At 47.1% G+C, this 15684-nt stretch overlaps 1 protein-coding gene across 2 annotated transcripts in view; it reads right to left on the bottom strand.

Moving 5' to 3' along the window:
* The window catches only part of CECR2 (CECR2 histone acetyl-lysine reader), a 117092-nt gene extending 108868 nt beyond the window's left edge, over nucleotides 1-8224 (bottom strand). For both annotated transcript variants that reach the window (XR_003034868.2, XM_024992770.2), the window contains exon 1: nucleotides 7950-8224. Coding sequence is in view for 1 of the 2 variants with exons in the window: in XM_024992770.2 (XP_024848538.1) it covers nucleotides 7950-8075 (126 nt within the window). In the remaining variant the exon portion in view is untranslated. The remainder of the gene's footprint in view (nucleotides 1-7949) is intronic.
* Between the last annotated feature and the right edge of the window lie 7460 nt (nucleotides 8225-15684).

The raw sequence follows: 15684 nt of genomic DNA, 5'->3' as shown, positions 1-15684 counted from the left end.
TCAAGAAAATTAGATACCAAGGGAACATTCCATGCAAAGATGGGCTCGATAAAGGATAGAAATGGTATGGACCTAACAGAAGCAGAAGATATTAAGAGGTGGCAAGAATATACAGAAAAACTATACAAAAAAGATCTTCATGACCCAGATAATCACGATAATGTGATCACTCACCTAGAGCCTGACATCCTGGAATGTGAAGTCAAGTGGGCCTTAGGAAGCATCAATATGAACAAAGCTAGTGGAGGTGATGGAATTCCAGTTGAGCTATTTCAAATCCTAAAAGATGATGCTGTCAAAGCACTGCACTCAATATGCCAGCAAATTTGGAAAACTCACCAGTGGCCACAGGACTGGAAAAGGTCAGTTTTCTTTCCAATCCCAAAGAAAGGCAATGTCAAAGATTGCTCAAACTACCACACAATTACCCTCATCTCAAAAGCTAGCAAAGTAATGCTCAAAATATTCCATGCCAGGCTTCAACAGTACATGAACCATGAACTTCAGATGTTCAAGTTGGATTTAGAAAAGGCAGAGGAACCAGAGATCAAACTGCCAACATCCCTTGGATCACTGAGAAAGCAAGAGACTTCCAGAGAAACATCTACTTCTGCTTTATTGACTATGCCAAAACCTTTGACTGTGTGGACCACAGCAAACTGGAAAATTCTTAAAGAGATGGGAATACCAGACCACCTGACCTACCTCCTGAGAAATCTGTATGCAGGTCAACAAGCAACAGTTAGAACTGGACATGGAACAACAGACTGGTTCCAAATTGGGAAAAGAGTACATCAAGGCTGTATATTGTCAGCCTGCTTATTTTACTTATATGCAGAGTACATCATGCAAAATGCCAGGATGAATGAAGCACAAGCTGGAATCAAGATCGCCGGGAGAAATATCAAGAACCTCAGATACGCAGATGATACCACCCTTATGGCAGAAAGTGAAGAACTAAAGAGCCTCTTGATGAAAATGAAAGAGAGTAAAAATGTTGGCTTAAAGCTCAACATTCAGAAAACTAAGATCATGGCATCTGGTCCCATCACTTCATGGTAAACAGATGGAGAAACAATCTAAACAGTGAGAGACTATTTTGGGGGGCTAAATCCAAAATCACTGCAGATGGTGACTGAAGCCATGAAATTAAAAGATGCTTGCTCCTAGGAAGAAAAGTTATGACCAACCTAGACAACAAATTAAAAAGCAGAGATATTACTTTGCCAACAAAGGTCCATCTAATCAAAGCTTTGGTTTTTCCAGTAGTCATGTATGGATGTGAGAGCTGGACTATAAAGAAAGCTGAGTGCTGAAGAATGGATGCTTTTGAACTGCAGTGTTGGAGAAGACTCTTGAGAGTCCCTGGGACTGCATGAAGATCCAACCAGTCAATCCTAAAGGAAATCAGTCCTGAATATTCATTGGAAGGACTGATGCTGAAGCTGAAACTCCAATACTTTGGCCACCTGATGCAAAGAACTGACTCACTGGAAAAGACCCTGATGCTGGGAATGATTGAAGGCGAAAGGAGAAGGGGACGACAGAGGATGAGATGGTTGGATGCCTTCACCAACTTGATGGACGTGAGTTTGACTAAACTCCGGGAGTTGGTGATGGACAGGGAGGCCTGGTGTACTGTAGTCTATGAGGTAGCAGAGAGTCAGACACGACTGAGCGACTGAACTGTTTTCCCGGGCTGATGACAGCAAAGTCGGCATAAATAAATCCCTTCAACCCTACACAATAAAACATTACATCCAGAACATGACTCCCTATGGGGAGGAGTCCCCCCACCTCAGGGCCCAGTGTTCTTCAGGGACAGGAGGCATCACCGCGACACACGCAGCAGTGATCAACACTGAATACCCTGATGCAACAAGGCTGGGAGAATCCTGAGCTCAGTACCACCACCTGAAGACTCCTGTCTAAATCAAAGAAAGAGAATTCCAGAGTTTTCCAGAATAAACAAGTTTGTTTTCCAGAATAAACAAGTATTTGTTACAGGCTCCTGTAGAGAAAACAATATAAAAGCATTCAAGGAACAGAGTCCTGTGAAATAGGAAAATACAGGGAAGGGGGGCACAGCTGCCTGGAAAGCTTCGCCATCAGCCCCAGACCAAAACCTTTACCCGCCTCCATTCAAAGTTCTACGTGTTGAACGATATTCAATTTAAGTGAATAAATAGAAGTGCAGGGGAAAGAACACAATTTAAGACCTTCATCTTCCCGAGTTTCTCATAACCCCAAAATACAAAATATTAGTTTGAAAGGACCTCGAAGACAGTGAAAATATCAATATCAACAGCTTCACTGTTGAAGCTACCGTCAACGTAATGTATTTGCAGACAGGATTTCCACAGAAAGACAAACTCATATAATCTATGAAGACATGAAGTGTGGATTTGCTGCTTTAGTTTGGTACAAAATTAATTTCTAAGATAGGGACCCCAACACAGCATATAAAAAAAGAAAGTGAAAGTGTTAGTCACTCAGTGGACTCTTTTTGGCTACCCCATGGACTGTAACCTGCCAGGCCCCTCTGTCCATAGGATTTTCCAGGCAAGAATACTGGAGTGGGTTGTCATTCCCTTCTCCAAGGGATCTTCCCAACCCAGGAATCCAGTCCTCCAGCTTTGCAGGCAGATTCTTTACTGTCTGAGCCACCTGGCCCTAACCAATGAGCTCAGGAAAACTTTTTGGATCAGCTACTTGTGCCTTGCATGCTGAGAAACATCTCAGGGGAATCACGGCACTTTGGCCAGAGGAACATCCTAGAAATCACCTAGTCCACAACTGTCTTTTTATAGATAGGGCATCTGAAACCAAATGATCTGCCTAAAATCGCAGCACCAGGTAATGACAGAGGTGGGTCCACAGTCCAGGTTTCTGGCTCTCTGCATGATTCCTTTGACAAGTACCTTCAATCCCATCAACTATATCTAAGGCCATCTAGTTAGAAACTGTGCCTTCTGTCCCCCTGGACTCTGTCCACACCCACTTTTTATCTAAACCACCGTGTGCACTGGCAGTTTCCCAGCAATGCCAGAGCTCCTCATTCTTACCCCCAACCCAACACACCACAAAAAGCCAGCCCCTTAAAAAAAACAAACTGGAATTCAGCCCTCAGCCTCTCCTGATCAAAGGGCAGACGGTCGGTTGTACCGAATGCTGCCATGTTGCCAAGTCGTATTTTGGGCTTCCTCACTGTGTTCCAGAAAATTAAGCAAGACCGAACTGAACTTCCGTGGTAAAGCAAGCCACATGCTAACATGAGTTGTCCTTCAGAGATGAGAGGTTACTGCCCTTTCCACAACTGGAGAATCTCTACCCTTTTGAAGCTTCTCGAACAGGCAAATGAAAACGAAGACAACGACTTCCCCTTTAAGACACTGGTATAAGCAGAATGGGATCCAGGGTTCACCTTGGGGGAGTTACACTCTGAGGGAGCAGTCCCCCCTTTCAGGTTTCAAAACCTACCCTCTGTTATTCACATCCTGTTCTTGGGCTTTCCTCCTCAGAGGAGGAGCATATCCTGAGTCTTCAGGAGACACTGATCATCTGGTATTTTCCGTTCAATAGATCACTGTAACTACTAATTTTTGCACCATGCAGCATGTGGGTTCCCTGACCAGGTAACCCTGACACCCTGCAGTGAAGCGCAGTCTTAACCACTGGACCACTAGGGAAGTCCCACAAACTACTAGTTTTTAAATAATTTTAAGTCCCCTATTTCCTTCAGTCCTGCTCAAATGCCATCTTCTCAGTGAGGCCACCCACACCTTTGCAATCCCATGCACTGCAGCCTACCAGACTCCTCTGCCCATGGGATTTCCCAGGCAAGGAGACTGGAGCAGGCAGCCATTCCCTTCGCCAGAGGATCTTCCCAACCTTTTCAGGGGATCAAACTCAAGTCTCCTGCACTGCAGGTAGATTCTTCACTGTCTGAGCCACCAAAGAAACCCCTCCCACGTCTAATCACCCTATTTTAAATTGTAACCCCCCCCCAACTTGGCCCTCTCTGTGCCAGTTTATTATTATCTGTCTCCTTCCACTAAAGGAGGAGTGTTTGTGTTATGTTCACATCTGTATCTCCAAGTACTTAATATACTGCATCTAGCACATAGTGGATGCTCAATAAGTATTTGCTGAAAGAACCAAATGAAATCATGAACTTGTCCCTCTGTATTCAGCAGAATACAGATCCTTTAAGATCTGTATTTTAAGATCCTTTAAAAGGATCTTTTGTACCCCCTCATTATTAAGAGCCGAAGAACTCTAGATCTGCACTGTGAAATCTTGGCCATTACTTCTAGGTCCAGCCTTTCATTTTTATACATAATGAAAACTAAAGTAGAAGCTGTGTGATATAGCAGCACCAGCAAAGAATTTGGTATCAAAGAACCTGAGATCCAGGTGAGAGTCTATGCAAGAAACTTAGCCTGTCTCAACTTCCAATTTCCTCATCTGCAAAACTGCTAATTCCCAGTAATGATTAATGATGACGATGGACAAAATGAGAAAACATTTGGAAAATGTACAAAGTGCTATACAAGTGTCCTTCACCATTAGGCTATTTGACCTGCCGAAGGTCACAGAGGCAGCAGTAGCAAAACAAGCATAAGAATTCAAGTTTTCTAACTCCTGATCCAGGGGATCTCATGTCATGAAACTAGCCTCTGGTTCCCCTATTCAAGGCCAACTTAAATCTTTCATCTAGTTCAAGGCCTTTTAACCTTTGTTTGGTTGGGGTCGCTTTCAAAATTTGAAGAAAGTGACAGCAGAGTACATACATGTACACCAACACAAAACCCCCTCTAACCCATCCTTGGGCCCCAGGCCCAGAGAACTAAGACTGCTGTACCAATAAGTTTCTCTAGGCAAGTTTTTTATCACCTATTTTCATAATTATGAATAATATTTATGAATAAACATAATAATGCTTAATAATTCATACCTAAGGATTCATTCTCAAAGCAGGAAGCTCGGGGTAAAAAAGTACATGGGACTATTAAAAATCAGATTATTTTCATCATGTTGCTGCTGTATGAACCAGATAATTCTACATGACCATTTTCAAATAATCACATAGAGGCCCCATAGTTTCTTCTCTGGAGAAAATATACCCAAAATGTTTATAATGGAATTTCTCCCTGCAACCCTATACCCACCACAATTAACTCCAGACAAGATTACCGAAGATGGTCTATCCTCCCTTAACTGCAATCTAGTTAAGTATGATGCTATTCACTGTAAAGAGCACTTGTTAGGGGAAAAAAGAAAATCAGTACTAAATCTTCAGGAAGGTCAATTCACTATTCTTCATTCTCTAATCAGGACAAAACATAACCAGCCTAATCCACTGGAATGTTAAACAATCATAGAAAACTTGATATAAATGAAGTGGTTCCAAATTTGATAATCCTGAGGCAAAGGAGGTGTGCCATGAGCTTCTTTGGTAATCCATCCAGTTAAGCAGCTAGTAACAGATGTTTCATAATACCAACCACTGAATTCAGTATCATTAATCTACAGTTATCCAGCTACACACAGCTCAGTCTCCTCATCTGGAAAATTAAAACGGGCCACAAATACGCTGTGAACATGTTTGGGAATTTCTAAGTAACAGTTTTTATCCCTGAGTGGTGGGATTATGGGTGATTTAATTCTCTTACCTATATTTTGCTATAATTTTCAAGTTTTATATTATGATTATGCACTGCTTTTTAAAACCACAAATTTTGAACTTAAAATATGTCTACATATTTGCAGATTTTTGATCTGATGACTGCAGAACCCCTATCTGGGGGGCAGCAACACAGATGTCCCTAAACACAACCCAAAAAACAAGAATCCAGTATACTGACTCTTCTAATTAAATCCTGTACATTCAAGGCTAATTAACAGAGGGAAAAGGTTTTCTTACATGCAAAAATAAAAATATCCATGCTTTGGGGACCAGTTAAATGGGAGGTCTTGACCTCTTACAGAATTGCAGCATGAATGCTCCCAGCCTGTGAGCTATCTAAGAGATTGCCTTGTTTTAGATAAATAGAAGCCAAGTCCTTGAAGATTCTGCTTCCTAAATTTTCTGTAAATCCATGGGTTCAGTTTGGTTGTCAAGAGTAAGATGAGTACTTTCCCACAGCTGAAAACTAGTTTCCTAAAAAAGCTGATATCCAACTTCTACCACTTGGTATTATTCATTTCTATCTTTTAAAGTTACAGTAAATTAAGATTATAGTATCTTTCCAGCCATCCTAACAGGTACAATTCAGTATTAATACTGTTTTTTGTTTGTCTGTTTTTAAGAAGATTCTTCCAGTGCATCATAAACTGTAATCAAGTGATCCTTCTTCAGTTCAGAACAGTAAATTATTAGATAAAAAAAAAAATCACCTAACCAAAATAAATTTATTTCTTAGAGAATCAAAACTAATCATGTTCCCAGTAAGTTCTGCACTCTCCGAATCAAATTTGCTAGAAACCTAAAAATTACTTTGAAAATTTTAATTTCTGGTAATTAGTGAAAACTTTAACCTGTATTCAAATTCATCAAAACACTTCATGTGAAAAAGATTACAGAAGAATTGCAGGAGTAAGTCACTAATAGTCATCGACTGAACATCTCCAAATTATAGAGATATGGATGATCACAATATGTACAAGCTGAATTCCAAATATTCATTCGTATATACTTCAAATAGCATACATTTTAACTACAACCACCAAAAAAGTGTCACTTGCAAGAAATACTGGGATCCGAAGCGAAAAAACTCATCTCAAGTGGCCCTGATTATTCACCTGTAGCAACGATTTTTCACTTCTGTTATACATACAAATTGGACCTCTCAGATCAGGTTACATTTCCTTTTGGAATTAAAGCAGCTAATACTTAGAAACCACAGATTTATTTCTTAGAACATAGGCGTTATTTATACGTTACTCTAGATTTCTGTAACAATTTAGGACAAAATTAGTTACCTCTTTTTTTTTTTCCAATCAACCAAATGGGAATATTTGGATTTTTGAAAGATGAAGTTTTCTCCACAGTGTTTTTAGACGGGGTTCGTAAACTCTAACCTGTAATTCAGCACCGCCTCAGTTTTATCACATTTCAGGGAGAAAATGGGGCAGGGGCAAGTTTAGCGGCACCACGACGGCATTGTCACCACAACACCTCCCACCACAGCCACCATTTTGAGCAGCAGAATTAAAGTGCTGAGGATTTTGACCAACTAAAAGGAAACACGGGGTCTTCGGGACAGTTGTGGAGCAAGTCCTGACGCTCAGCATTCCCCAATCTGCCGTTTCTCCCCCTCAGTCCGCGGGAACCGCCGTCCCACTCTCATTTTTAGAAAAAGCCGTGCTCGTCCGAGTCACGTCCCAACTTTGAAAACGGCGTGCGGCGCCGGGCCCCCGCACCCGAGGCCGCCGCATTGTCGTCGTCGCTGCCGCCGCCGCCCGCCCGCCGGCCCGCACCCTCCCGGCTGCCGCCGGGCGCGCCTCCCGCGGGCGGCGGACCCATGGCCCCCGCTCGCCGGCCCGGCCGCGCCGGTCTCGCACCTTTGTCCAGGGCCGCGGCACCGACCGGCCGCGCGCTCGGCCCCAGGCGGCCGGGGGAGGGGTCGGGGCGCCGGCCGGGGGCGCCCGCCCGCCAGCCCGCCGGGCCCCACAAAGCCCGCCGCCCGCTATCCTGACCGCCCGGCCCCGCGCTGCGCCCGCCGGGACGCCGCCCGGAGTAACGGCCCAACTTTCCCCACCGCCCGGGTCCCCTCAGCCCGGACCCCGACCCCCGCCCGCCCACCCGGGCCGGCCGGGAGCGCTCCTCCCGCTCAGCCCCCCACTCAGTCCCTCAGAGTCAGCCGCTCGGAGGTCCCCGCGCGCCGCCGCCCCGACCCCCTACCCGGGTCCCGACCCCCCACCCCGGCCCGGCCCGGCCCGCGCACCTCGATCTCGAAGTCCGGCAGGCGGAACGCCGTGCGGAAGAGCGAGCAGAAGTGCGCGATGGCCGGCACTTCCCACCACGAGCGCAGCTCGCCCAGCCCGGCCGCGCCGCCCTCCTCGGGGCGCATCTCCGGCCGCGCCGCCGCCTCCGCGCCCGCCGCCCGCCCGCTCCCGGAGCCACTCCGGCCGAGCTACCGCGGCGGCTGCCCCGGGCCCATCGCGCCGCGGCCCGGCCGCCCAGCCCGCACAATGTCGCCGCGGCTCGCGGGGAACAGATGGGCCGGGGGCGGGCGGGGGCGGGGCCTCGGCACAACAACAACCCCGCCCCCGCCCCCGCCCGCCGCCCGCGGGCGCGCTTGGGCGGGGGAGGGGCGCCCGAGGGCCGGGGGGAGGGGCTGCGGCCGAGCACCGCCCCCCAGCCCCACCGGGCCCCGCCCCCACGTGGCCGGGGGTCGCGCCCCTCGGAGGCCGGCGGTCTGCGCCTCGCTGGGCTGCGCCCACGTGGGTCCCGGGCGGCGGACCCCACACCCGGACAGAGCCCGCGGCCTCCTGCCCCTCCCGGGCCGGGGGAGACCTCCCTCTCGCCGTCCGCGGTGCGCGGGGTGCTGCGTGGGGGTGGGGGTGGTTCCCCCTGGCCCGGGGGGCGCCAGCACTCCAGTCCCGTCCGGTCCCGGGCGCAGCCCCTCGGGGACCCGCGTGGGGACCTCTGAGCACGGACGCCCGCCGGACGGGCTGGCGCAGTGGCCTCACTCAGCTGGGATGTTATGGACTGCGCCTCCGGTTTATTCTCTCCCTCGTTTTATTCCCATCAATTTAGTAACCTGTTCTTTTATATATATATAAGGCAGCATTAAAAAAAAATCTTAAAGAACATGTACGTTTAACTAGATGTTTACTGGAAGAAAATACTTCATCCAACACTGCACACTACCCCGCCACTCGCCCCCTGCCCCAAACTTAGATAGTTGTGCTCGCTTATTACCTCAACTATTGAATGCTTTAAAATTCACCCGCAGATGCTACCACGTGTCCATCTTTGAAAAAAACGAGCGCCTATCTGAACCCCCCCAGGAGCAGAGGCTGCATTTGAGTGTGTAACGCGCAGCTCCAAGGCAGATGCCTGATGACCAGGTGAGGTGTGGGAAGGATGACACGCACCGTGGGGTGACCCACCTGACCTGAATTCGCACTCTCTTCTGGGGACTCTCTAACCCCTGTCTGTCTGCATTTCCGCACGGATCAGCCTGACTTTCCTCACCTTTCCTTCTCTTTTGTGTAAGGGTTCCTGCTTCCCTTCACATTTGTTTCTAATCCATTACATCCTGCCTTTCTGCTTCCCCGCCTTTTCCCGGTTCTCCTCTGGCTCCTCATCCTGCCCTTTACCCTTTTCCATCTTACCTGTCCCTCGGTGATCTGGGCCCCAGCCTGGTAGTCACAGCGCCTAAAAAGTCACATACCAGCAAGCAGAAAGGTGACAAGTTTGGGTTACTCTGGCCTGTTTGAATGAGCGCTGCCCTCCCCACACACTGCCGGGTCCTGGAATCCAGCCACACTACCCTGGGGTGTGGGGGGCGGGAGCAGTGCTGGTGGTGGCTGAGGGGGTCACCCCTCGGTGGTGCTGGTCCTGCCCCATCCTCAGCACCCTCGCACCCATGCTGCCTTCTTCATCTGAGGGTCACCTCTCGGTGTCCCATTGGACAGGCACACAGCTTCAAACCTCTTTCTTTCTCTCTCTCTCCTCTCTGGCTCTGATCCACTGTAACTCTCCCCGCAACCCCCCCACCCCCAACCAGAGCAGGTCCTCCTCCTCCAGCCCAGAGGTTTTCTGTGTCTCCTCGGGGTTCCTCAAGTTCCGGCTCCATCTGGAGCCTCACATTTGTACCCATGCCTTCTTCTGCCTCTGTTGGAGTTGATACCCACAATCCTTGACTGTTTGTTCCACCTTTCCCCTGGGATTTAACTGCCTCAAATCTGTTTTCTGGGCTGGCTTCACCCTTACCTCCTGAGACCTGGATCACTGACCCTGGTGCCTCCCGGTACACCCACCTCCTTCCTTCTTCCCAGGACTCTCAGCGCTGCCTGCCCCTGCCTTTTTAATACTGGCCCATTTCTCACCCTACAAACACCAGTTGTTTCTTATCCTGTTCCCAAAAGGCATACAGTTCTCATACTTTCTCTGTCTCTCTCTTTTGCCCTCTCTGCCTCTTTTCTGTTTGTGAGCACTGTTGATCTGAGATGACCTTGGAAGTGCCAAAAGAAATTCTCTTCCAGATTTCCTACCACCTCCACTTCCATACCATCTTCTAATTAAATATCTTCCATTAAACACACACACAATACTTAGTTTGACTAACCTGTTTCGCTTGTTAATTAATGTGGCAAAAAATATTTGAATTTCTCTTTGCAAAATCTGCCAAAATCTCAGCTGTTACGGGATTATTCTAGGTTCCTAGAGGATGATCTGGGGAACTAACCAGCATTTTCTAACACCATTTCTCTGAGAAATACATTGCAAATTCTGTATGATCAGCTGAAAACAATTACTTGAACCTTGGAAGGCGCGTGACAAAAGTACGGTTCTTCCAGGTTTCTTCCTGCTAACCAGGACTAGAATTCAAATCTTCTAGCCGATCATCCAGTCGGATTACACTGCTTCTCACTTCTCCAGTTGCCGTTTCTACCCCTTTGCCTGCACACCCGGACGTGGTTGCTCCTCGATTCAGTCCAGGAGCTCAGCTGGAGCCGCAGTGAGGCAGAACCATTATCCTGTCACTTTAGCTGTCTCCACATCTGAGTCCAGGTCCCTCCCCAAGTACTGGCACAGCCCTCCTTTCTCAGTAGAGAGCTACCTTCCATAGGGTACTATTCCCAGAGAGGACTGTAAGTCAGGCTAATTTTAACATTTTAAGATCGTGGAAAGTGAGTTGTATTAGTAGTCAGGAAAGTTGGCTGTCCCTTAGAAAAGACTTAATCTCTTGCATGTGTATTTCATCTGTGAGGAGGGGCTTAACTCATGGTCCCTGAACCCTATAGCTTCATCTTTAGAGTATGACCAGCTTTAATGTTCTAAAATGTAAATTCAATCATGTCATTCACCTGCTCAAAATTCTATGACTCTCCCTTGATCATGAAAGTCCATTGAGTCTTAACTCAAGCCACAGTTTGGCTCCCACCTGCCTTCCCAGCCTCACCTGCGATCCCCACCCCCACCTCATCCAACCAGTGACTCCTTCCCTCCCGTCAAACTGGTTCACTCACCCCCGGATCTTCTTGCTCCTCCCTTTTGATCCTGCCCTTTCAATTGCTTACAAAGACAGCTCAACTTCTCAGATCACTCAAAACTCACCTCCTTCCTAAAGCTTTCCTGAAACACCCCTGCTTAGGGGTATTTGTCTAGGTACTCTGGAGAAACTACAGTGTGTATGACTCACTAGTCAACCACTTCCTTGGGTCATCATTCTATTATTTATTTTGAAGTGCTACTTAAATCTTTCGCTGTAGTTGGGGGTGTCTTTTCTTCTCATCCAGATTAGACTTGAGTATGTGGGGGTAATCCTTCCTAATACACAGAAACTAAATGATTGATTATTTAATGATGACATAAAACCGTAAAAAAAAATTAGAACTTCTTAAAATGCCTGATGTTGATTTACTTACCTTTCCTTCATTCCTTCCTCTGCCTTTTAGCTTTCTCCCTCCTGGAACTCATTCACTCAAAGGTCATGCCTTTCTCAATCAGTCATATCTTCAGGGGATTGATTGACTCCAGGACCCCCAGGATATCAAAAGTCACTGGAGTCCCTTTTATAAAGTGGCATAGAGTGGTCAGCCCATATCCGCAGTTACCCGCAGTCATGGATTCAACCAACCAAGGATGGATCCATCTTCAGCTTGGCTTTTCTCCTGAGCCCCAGGGTCATTTCCCCCAAATGCCAGTTGGATGTTGAATCTCACCATGTTAAAAGGAAGGTGGGAAACTAGCTCTGGATTTTTTCTTTGTAAGTCACACACCTTACTGACTTTGTATTTCCTTTAATGGAACAAGCATAGTTCCAGACCACCAGGTTCACCCTCAACTCTCTGCTTTTGTCCTGGCTAGTCATAACCACAGTCGTGTGGGTTCTGCCTCCATGAAGTCTCTTGTATTCCCCGTTCTTTTTGACACCCTCAGTCTCCACCCCAATCGAGGTTCTTTCATCTCTCTAGTTGAGAAGCTTCCTAACTGGTTCTCTTTCTTCTGGTTTATCTCCTCCTCTGTCTCTCCATTGTGGCTGGATTAATCTTCTTAGAAGTGTGCGTCAGTTCTGAGAAGGTAAATTTAATGTGTTCTTAAACCCAGTATATCCACCAGATTATTATTTCAACATGTGTTATCAGTATTAAAAATATCCATGAGATGGTCTACATGCATTTTTCTTCATGGCAGTTCTTTGGAATCTGTGTGTGCATTTTACAGTTAACCGCAGGCATCTCTGTTAGGACCCACCATCTCAGTGCTGCATGGGGCACTCGTGGGTGGTAGGTGCTGTGTTGGACAGACAGGTCTGTAGGTACCCACATGCCCAGGACTCACCCTGAGCACTCTGACCCTCTGGACCCCGGTCTGGACCCATCCGCATCCTCCTGCCTGCACCCTCCTCCAGGCAGGCCTCCCTGAACACTCTCAGTTCAGTTCAGTTCAGTTCAGTCGCTCAGTCGTGTCCGATGCTTTGCGACCCCATGAATCACAGCACACCAGGCCTCCCTGTCTATCACCAACTCTCGGAGTTCACCCAGACTCACGTCCATCGAGTCAGTGATGCCATCCAGCCATCTCATCCTCTGTCGTCCCCTTCTCCTCCTGCCCCCAATCCCTCCCAGCATCAGAGTCTTTTCCAATGAGTCAACTCTTTGCATGAGGTGGCCAAAGTACTGGAGTTTCAGCTTTAGCATCATTCCTTCCAAAGAAATCCCAGGGCTGATCTTCTTCAGAATGGACTGGTTGGATCTCCTTGCAGTCCAAGGGACTCTCAAGAGTCTTCTCCAACACCACAGTTCAAAAGCATCAATTCTTCGGCGCTCAGCCTTCTTCACAGTCCAACTCTCACTCTAGCCTAGTGCTTAATCTCCCAATTCACCTCTTTTATTTATGTTTGGTTTTACCAAGAAAATCCCAGCTCTTTCCTCAGGAATAGCTCTTGGACTGTTCTCCTTGGAGCAGGCTACAAATAACTGGTCTATATGAGTGTTGATGAAATAAATGTATTAATATTACTAATATCTTCACAGAAAACGCTACTCTTTGAACATAGTTTTTTACAATGTAGAAATTTTTTAAATTGAGATATAGTTGGTGTGCAATATTGTATAGGTTGCAGGTGTACAGCATCGTGGCTTACAATTTTTAAAAGTTATACTGCATTGATAGTTACTATAAAATAGTGGCTCTGTTCCCCCTCCTGTACAATATATCCTCATAGCTTATTTATAACATATTTTTAACCATGAAGAACACTGGGGAATTCCCTGACAGTCCAGAGGTTAGGACTCTGCACTTTCACTGCCAGGGACCCAGGTTCAGTCCCTGGTCAGGGAATTAAGATCCCATAAGCTGCAAGTCGCAGCCAAAAAACAAAACAAAACAGAGAGGGAGAAGAAAGTTGGTGATCAAAGTTTGTAGATTTTTTTAAATAATTTTATTTATTTTTCACTGTGCTGGGCCTTTCTTGCCGCACAGGCTTTCTCTAGTTGCGGCGAGCAGGGGCTACCCTCTTGTTGCAGTACAATGGCTTCTCAGTGCAGTGGCTTCTCTTGTTGCAGAACATAGGCTCTCAGGCACATGGGCTCGGGCACATGGGCTCAGTAGCTGTAGCTCCTGGACTCTAGAGCACAGACTCGGTAGCTATGGCACCCGGACTTAGTTGCTCCACGGTGTGTGGGACTGCAAGGGGATCCAACCAGTTCATCCTAAAGGAAATCAGTCCTGAATATTCATTGGAAGGACTGATGCTGAAGCTGAAACTCCAATACTTTGGCCACCTGATTCAAAGAACTGACTCATTGGAAAAGACCCTGATACTGGGAAAGATTGAAGACGGAAGGAGAAGGGGACAACAGAGGATGAGATGGTTGGATGGTATTACCGACTCAATGAACATGAGTTTGAGTAAACTCCAGGAGTTGTGATGGACAGGGAGACCTGGAGTGCTGCAGTCCATGAGATTGCAAAGAGTCAGACACAACTGAGTTACTGAACTGAACTGAACTGAACTGAATTGTGTGGGACACAACTGAAGCGACTGAGCATAGTAAGGCTGGTAAGCTATTACCGCTAGGAAACCCCAGCCTGAGGCTTGAAACCTTCGGGCCAGCAGGGAGGCCCGGAGCAGCCCGCCCGGCTGCAGTCCCCAGAGGAAGGCTCTGTCTGCTCTGGCTCAAACCAGCTGGCACCAGAGCTGGAGGCTGCGTCCTTGGCGTGGTTCTGACACCACATGCAGCCTTTAAGGAGATTACTGCAATGTTAGTTAACCCAGTTCTCAGCCGCTAGACGGGGCAAGGGGGTGTCCCTTCTGCTCATGTCTGTGGTTCAGGACTCGGAACCTCACCAGATTTTACTGCCTGCTGAAACTTCTTCAGTCCTCTTCTAGAAACTGTACCCAAGAATCAGCTTCTGTGCTGCCTCCGGGCGACTTGGTTTCTGTTGTTCTGTTCAGAAATTCCTTCTCGAATTCCTGGCATGTCCACCTCTGGCCTATCTCATTGTGGCATCTCCCCTTGTTCTTGACACCAGGTCAAATAGCTTTGTAGCATCTCAGTTCTCCGAGCCATTCAGAAGCTGGTGAGTCTTAATGAGTTCTTCCGTTAATCTCTTTTCAAAGGGCCTCCAATCCTTAATTTCTTTAACTTTCCTTTTTAATTATTTTAGCTCCTTGTGTCATTCCTCTGGTCTCAGACCCTCCCTACTCAGTTTACAGGTCACATTATTTTGGTTGACAGAGTGCCCGGGGTTCTGTACACCTGGCCTCAGACTCCCTCGCTGGGCCAGTTATGTCCCTCCTATTGGGTCCACATGACGTAGAAATAACTGTTTGGGTAGAAAACTCAGTCTCTCGCCTCGAGGGTTTTCTAATGCAATTGATAAGGTTTATCTGTGCAGTACAGCACAGAAGTATGCTGTGAGATGTTCAAGTCATGAAGGGCTGCGAAGTCATGCAGCCCACGTGCTCCTTTGGAGAGGAGTTCCGAGTGGAATCTAGTGTGAGCTGGAGGGCTTGGGGAGGCCACCTTGACTTGGTGAGAAACACAGCTGGATATCTGCATTCATAGCTTCAAATCTATTTGTTTTTACATTTTTTTTTTAACATTTGGCTGCACTTCAGGGCTTGAGGAATCTTAATAGTTCCCTGACCAGGAATCGAACCCTCATACTCAGCAGTGAAAGCATAGAGTCCTAACCACAGGACCACTGGGGAATTCCCATAGCTTAAACTTTGGAATAAAATTCTCTTGATGTCAAAGCCAATTAAGATGGAATAATTTTTTTAACTTAGAGTGATAGTTAGTAGAGAAAGCACTTGTAGTAGGCAAGTGTGGCGTTTTTGGATTCAGAAGGCCTGGGACTCAGGCTGTAATTTTAGTCCCAGCTGAACCAGCTGCTTTAGAATCAGCTGCCCTGTGAGCTTGTTTCTCACACTACATTTTCTCAGATACTCAATAGGAATCATACAGACTCCTGCTTAGCTCCATGACTGATACATG

This window comes from Bos taurus, chromosome 5, assembly GCF_002263795.3.
Source record: "Bos taurus isolate L1 Dominette 01449 registration number 42190680 breed Hereford chromosome 5, ARS-UCD2.0, whole genome shotgun sequence".
NCBI lineage: Eukaryota > Metazoa > Chordata > Mammalia > Artiodactyla > Bovidae > Bos > Bos taurus.
Note: the sequence above shows the minus strand (reverse complement) of the source record. Positions and strands in the feature narration are given on the sequence as shown.